The sequence below is a fragment of the Curcuma longa genome, unplaced genomic scaffold, assembly GCF_044706935.1.
Source record: "Curcuma longa cultivar G26 ecotype Majalengka, Jawa Barat unplaced genomic scaffold, ITB_CL_G26_1.1 contig_22770, whole genome shotgun sequence".
Lineage (NCBI taxonomy): Eukaryota > Viridiplantae > Streptophyta > Magnoliopsida > Zingiberales > Zingiberaceae > Curcuma > Curcuma longa.
In genome coordinates, this window is record NW_027431999.1 from 1 (window position 1) to 5,879 (window position 5,879).

Genomic DNA, 5,879 nt, shown 5'->3' on the forward strand with positions numbered 1-5,879 from the left:
GTGTGGAGGGGGAGAGACCATCTACTGGGGCTCGAAGAATCCAATTCTCGGCCTGTCTCACTGTAATCCCAGGGTGAGGTAATGGAAAAATTGATCCATTAGATAAGCAGAATCCATACCCACTTGGGATTTTACAAATCATTTTCATCGCTAGGCAAGTTTCTATATCAATTCTTGTGTTGCCTTGAACAGCCTTTAATCCAGTTAAATCACATCCTAAGGCTGTAGCGATGATTCCAGTAGAAGATTTTGATATTTTGACTAGGTTTTGGAGAAAATGGAACCCTGTATTAAATTCGACTTTATGTAACATCGCCCAGATACAATAAGTTCTAACTTCCTCACCACGCCATCACTTTCCGATCTACCAAAAATTGTTTTAGTCATGACGCGGTGAAGGTATCTAAATACTGGGTTCTGAAACAATGTAGCCTTTGACCTCGAAGGATCATAGGGTTCTGTGGAAGAAGTAATCATACTCCAAAACTTAGTACTGTCAAATCGGTTATCCAAAAACCTAGTCTCTCCAGAAGACAAACCTAAGCAATCGTAGAATTGGTCTAGGGTCCAATTATATTCTACATTGAACAATCTAAAAATGATTTTTCCTGAATCTTTTAATCCAGTAGTGTATTGGACCTCTAGGGAACTAAGGAATTCTAAAGTTATTCTAGGGTATGTTGGAAGAGCGAAAATTCATGATTTCTATCCATCCTATATTATCCAACATCCACTCTACATCATCCTTAATTCCTAATGATTGCATGGTATTTTCGTCTACATAACGAGAGCAGTAAATTTTGCGGGAAGATAAACTGGTATACCTCTCCTTTTGAATGTCATTTCTGAAGATGATGCCGTGATTGTTTGTGACAATTTCTTCGGAGGCTTTTCGCTTCCCTTTGTCTTTTGTAGTGCTTTTCTCTCTCGCCGGAGCCTTCTCCTTGGCGGGCTCCTTGCTTTTCTTCTTTCCGGACTCGTCTCCATCTCCGGATCCACCAGATCTGCGAAATTTCTTCAACATCTTTGCAGATTTCTTGAAGAGAGGAGATCAAGATCAGATCTGAGGGTTTTTAGGGAAGATTTCGAGATGTAGAAGGGTTTAGGAAGGAAGGAAAGGTGAAAAAGTAAGGTTTAGGGAGGTTGGAGGAGGTTTGGAAGGAAGAAGGGAGAGATAGAAGAAGAGGAGAAGGCTGGAAAATCGGCGGCGCACGGGCGTGTGTTAGGGCAGACACGCCCGTGTGCTTTTTATATTGGGAGAGACACGGCCGTGCCTGTGAGGCACGGCCCGTGGTTGTCGGCCTTTCTGTCCAGAAACACGCCCGTGCCTGGGAGGCACGGGTGGAAGTTGGCGAGGCTCTGTTTGTACACACGGGCGTGTCTCTGAGACACGGTCTCTTGCTGGTGTGGTTCTGGTCTCAGGCACGCCCGTGCTTATTAGGCACGGTCTTGAGCTGTGATGGTTCTGTTTGCACACACGGCCGTGCTTTTGGAGCACGGCCAAGACCTGGCGCCTTCCTTATTGACACACGGCCGTGTCTAGTAGACACGGCCTCAACTGTAGAACTCCAAAATCCAAAAAGAACATGGCCGTGCCTATAGACACGGCCCAGTTTATTGCTTGTGGTTTTCCGCATTTCCCTGCAAAAACAAGGAAATTTTATTAGGACTCAACAAAACAAACTTAAACGAAAGAAAAGTATATGTATATGAACAAGAAAAGGAATGCAAAACAAACGAAACCCTTGGGTTGCCTCCCAAGAAGCGCTTGTTTAAGGTCATTAGCTCGACCCCTTATTAACTAATGTACAAGGGATCATTGGTTGCCCTATCGCAACCTTCCCCTCGGTGGAACTTTGTATTTTTGTGATTTTTTACATAGCTCCCTTATTTGGTTGGCTGGAGCGGGTGTATCTTCCAGCAAAAAGGAATTTTGGTACAAGCTTCTTCTCGGTTGGGTGGTCTCCAACCGGCACAAGTGAGGAGGTTCTGGCAAGTAGGCATTGCAATCCAAAGAGAGGCTGAAAGTGATCTTCTTGCCACCAACTTCTAACGAGAGCTTTCGGTTCTTCACGTCAATATTGGCTCCCGCTGTGGCAAGGAATGGCCTTCCCAAAATGATGGGGATATTCGGATCTTCGTCCATGTCAAGCACTACAAAGTCGGTGGGGATAGTGAACCCCCCGACTTGTACCGGAACATCTTCAACTAGCCCTTTAGGATATCTGCAAGTCTGGTCGGCTAGTTGAAGGGTCATCGGTGTCAGAATTAGATCCGGATATCCACATTTGACGCTTGTAGTGTATGGGATGATGCTGACACTTGCTCCTAAATCACAGAAAGCTCTTCCAATTGAAATATTTCCAATCTTACAAGGTAGGAAGAAGCTACCTGGATCTTGAAGTTTCTGAGGAATTTTGTTGTTCAATATCTTCTCAGTAACATCCTCAGTAAGTGCCACAACATTCTTTGGCCGGGTGATGTCTTTTGTGGAAATTATTCCCTTGATGAACTTGGAAAATTTGGGCATATCTGTTATTGCATCAAGAAAAGGAACTTCCATCGTGATATCCTTCACCCTTTCATACCACTTTTCAAATTCTTCATCTCTTTCTTTGTATAGGAGTCGCTGCGGGTACGGTACATTCTTCACTTGGGATTTTTGCTCTGAAGGCCCAGCGGGTGTTGCGGTCTCAACTTCCTCCAGCTTGTCTTCAACATGTGGAATAGAGGAAGGAGGTTGCACAGCGGCTGGGGTGAAGTATGTACTTTCCCTAGGAGCAGTCACCTGAGGCTCTATATCCTTCAGGGTCCGTCCGCTCCTTAGCTCAATGGCTTTGCAGTGCTCCATCGGGTTGAACTCTGGTTTTCCTGGGAGTGTACCCACAGTTCTGGAGGAGAGTGAAGAGCTTATCTGAGCAATCTGGGTCTCTTGCATCTTCATCCTCTTGTCGTGGTCATCTAATTTTTCGTTGATTTTGACCACATCTCCTTGAAGCTTCTCCAGAATTTTCAAATTTTCTGGGTATCAGACACTTCTTCACTAGCTTTGGTTGTTGAAAAGATTGATTTGAAGGCCCTCCTTGATAAGCATTGTTGTTGTTGCGGTATGAAAAGTTGGGGTGATTCTTCCAACCCGGATTATAAGTATTTGAATATGGGTTGTTCCTCTGATTGTATGCTCCAACTGCGTCACACTGTTCATATTGAACTATCTGGTTCTGAGGTGCTACAGCTGGACACATTTCTGTTGTATGAGATGAATCCCCACATATATCACAATTTACGGTTGCTACCGCATGGACCTTACCAACATTTATGCCTTCAACCTTCTTTGTAAGCGCGTCAATCTGCGCATTCAGCTTAGTGAATTGATCAACATTGTATCTCCCAGGGATTTTCTGTGCGCTACCTCTCTCATTAGCCCACTGATGGTGATTAAGTGCCACACTTTCAATCAATTCTTCGGCTTCTTCAAGGCTCTTATTCATTAAAGCACCTCCTGCAGCGGAATCTAAATATACCTTCGTTTGATAATTAATTCCGTTGTAGAAAGTGTGTATAACAAGCCATCGTTCCAATCCATGGTGTGGACACTTCCTTAGCATTCCTTGGAATCGATCCCAAGCTTCAAAAAGAGTTTCACCATCCATTTGCTGAAAAGCTTGAAATCAAATTCCTCATGTGGGCAGTCTTGCTTGGTGGATAGAATTTGTTCATAAAAATCTTCACCAATTTATCCCAAGAATCTATGCAATTTGGAGGTAGAGAGTGATACCAGTCCTTTGCCCGATCACGTAGTGAGAATCTGAAAAGAATTAACCTCTGAACGTCAAAGCTAAACCCTTGTTGTCTTCTTGTGCTGCAGACATCTGAGAATATCTCAAGATGCAAATGTGGGTCTTCGTGTGGACCACCCCCAAACTGGTTTTGTTGTATCATTGCAATGAAACCAGGATTGAATTCAAAATTTGCTGCTTCAATGTTGGGGATGGCTATGCATGACGTTGAGCCTCTTGTTTGTGGTGCGGCATAGTCTTTCAATGATTTCTGGGCCATTGTTTGTGGTTGTACTTGAATAACTATTCTTTGTTCTCGAAGTCTCCTTCGGAGTGTTCTTTCAATTTCCGGATCAAATGGGAACTCCGAAGGATCGGCCCTGCTCATGCACCAAAATAAAAGAATGGATTAGATTGCCAGAAAAATAAAGAATATATGTGCAAATGAATTGTACCAATGAATAAAATGAAAAGAAATAAAAATAAAGAATGGGGCTATGTGTGTATAAGAAAATAAAAGAAAAACTTAATGTGCTAAGTTAGTAAATAATTGCGCACGATCCCCGGCAACGGCGCCAAAAACTTGATGTGCTTCCGCAAGTGCACGGAATATCGCCAAGTAATAAAAAGATCGAATCCACAGGGACCGTGGAATTACTTACTATACCTAGCACAAAAAGGTGGAGAGAAAACTGTTCATGAGTTGTGTGGGGGAGATCGGAGTGTTCTAGAGTGCTTAATCCTAAAAGCAGAGAAAGGGATCGACTGTGACACTTATGGGTGAAGCGATCCTAGGATTTCGGACTCCTCAGAGAATGGATTAATCGACTTGGATCCTCTACCTTTCCTCAATAACTGTTCAATTGTAGGAATGTCAACCAAATTATCCAATTCAACCTCGTCAGGTATCCTCGAATTAAATCATTAGGTTTCTTACGTCACTCGCTATTGGTTTGAAACGGTTCTAGAAGCCCGGTTCAAGGCATTCCCGTGTCACTCAGGCGCCCCGGAAATACTAAAAGAACCTTATCCACTGTCACTGGATACCCTTTTACGGATCTCTCCCCAATAACGAATGACCGCTAACTATTCCTCATAAGAATTCACTACGCATTAGGAAACCCCTCGGAATCTCGCCCGGTTCAAGGCATTCCCCATTACAGAGCGCCCCGGTATACGGCCTAATGATTCCCCAATACATAGCAAATTCCTACCCTCATGGATTCACACATACACAAGTTATCATCAATGTACAAGCACAAATCCACAAAACAATGCACAATTACATCATAGAAAACGGTAGATTATCAAATCCAAATACAATCATCCATTACATCTGATTTATCCTACATCCTAGAATCTAGGGAAATCTACTCCATATCGAGGAGAATACAATCCAAAGGAAACAAATAAGTGCAGGAAACTAGACTTATCTTCTTCCTCGGAGTGAAATCTCTGCGTAGATGAGATGGAAATGGTCTGGAGCAGTCGGATCGGTGATGGATCGTCGAATCTCCTCCGAAATAGGCGTCGGCGGCTCAAGAACAACTCCGGTGGCTCTCCTAAAGTCTCCCCCCTTTGCTAGGTCTCCAAAGAGGCCTATTTATAGTGCAGGGTTCGGTAGCAGCTCGCCTCCGTGCACACGGCCGTGCCTGGGAGGCACGGCCTTGTGTTGGCTTCGGGCACAAGGTAAGGCACGGCCGTGCCTGGGGGCACGGCCTGAACTGTGAGCTCTCGGATCAGAGGCACGGCCGTGCCTCTTAGGCACGGCCCAGAATGGTCCCTCTTCTGTTTGATGGCACGGCCGTGCCTGGGAGGCACGGCCACACACTGGCTGGAGCTGAGTTGCTGGACACGGCCGTGCTTTGAGGCACGGCCAGCTGCTTGGGCGCTTCTGTTCTTGCACACGGCCGTGCCTGTGAGGCACGGCCTTCAGCTGAGGCTTGCTCCAGGGTGAAGACACGGCCGTGCTTTGGAGGCACGGCCATGAACTGGCTTGGTTCTGTTTTGAAGCACGGGTGTGCTTTTGAGGCACGGCCTCTGGCTGATGCTGAGGGGATTTGGCACACGCCCGTGCCCATTGACACACGGCCAGAAGTT

The 5,879-nt window shown here is 45.2% G+C and overlaps 1 protein-coding gene and 1 non-coding gene across 2 annotated transcripts; one reads left to right on the forward strand and one right to left on the reverse strand.

Moving 5' to 3' along the window:
- Positions 1-1,828: 1,828 nt before the first annotated feature.
- On the reverse strand, positions 1,829-3,491 carry LOC141817974 (uncharacterized). The gene is made up of 2 exons (XM_074705578.1): positions 3,137-3,491; positions 1,829-3,021 (listed from the first exon to the last, which is right to left on the reverse strand). The coding sequence occupies exons 1-2, from the start codon at positions 3,489-3,491 to the stop codon at positions 1,829-1,831; spliced, it is 1,548 nt and encodes a 515-aa protein (XP_074561679.1).
- Positions 3,492-3,579: 88 nt separating this feature from the next.
- On the forward strand, positions 3,580-3,687 carry LOC141817976 (small nucleolar RNA R71). The gene has a single exon (XR_012600888.1). It is a non-coding gene; the product is annotated as a small nucleolar RNA R71 (small nucleolar RNA).
- Positions 3,688-5,879: the final 2,192 nt, after the last annotated feature.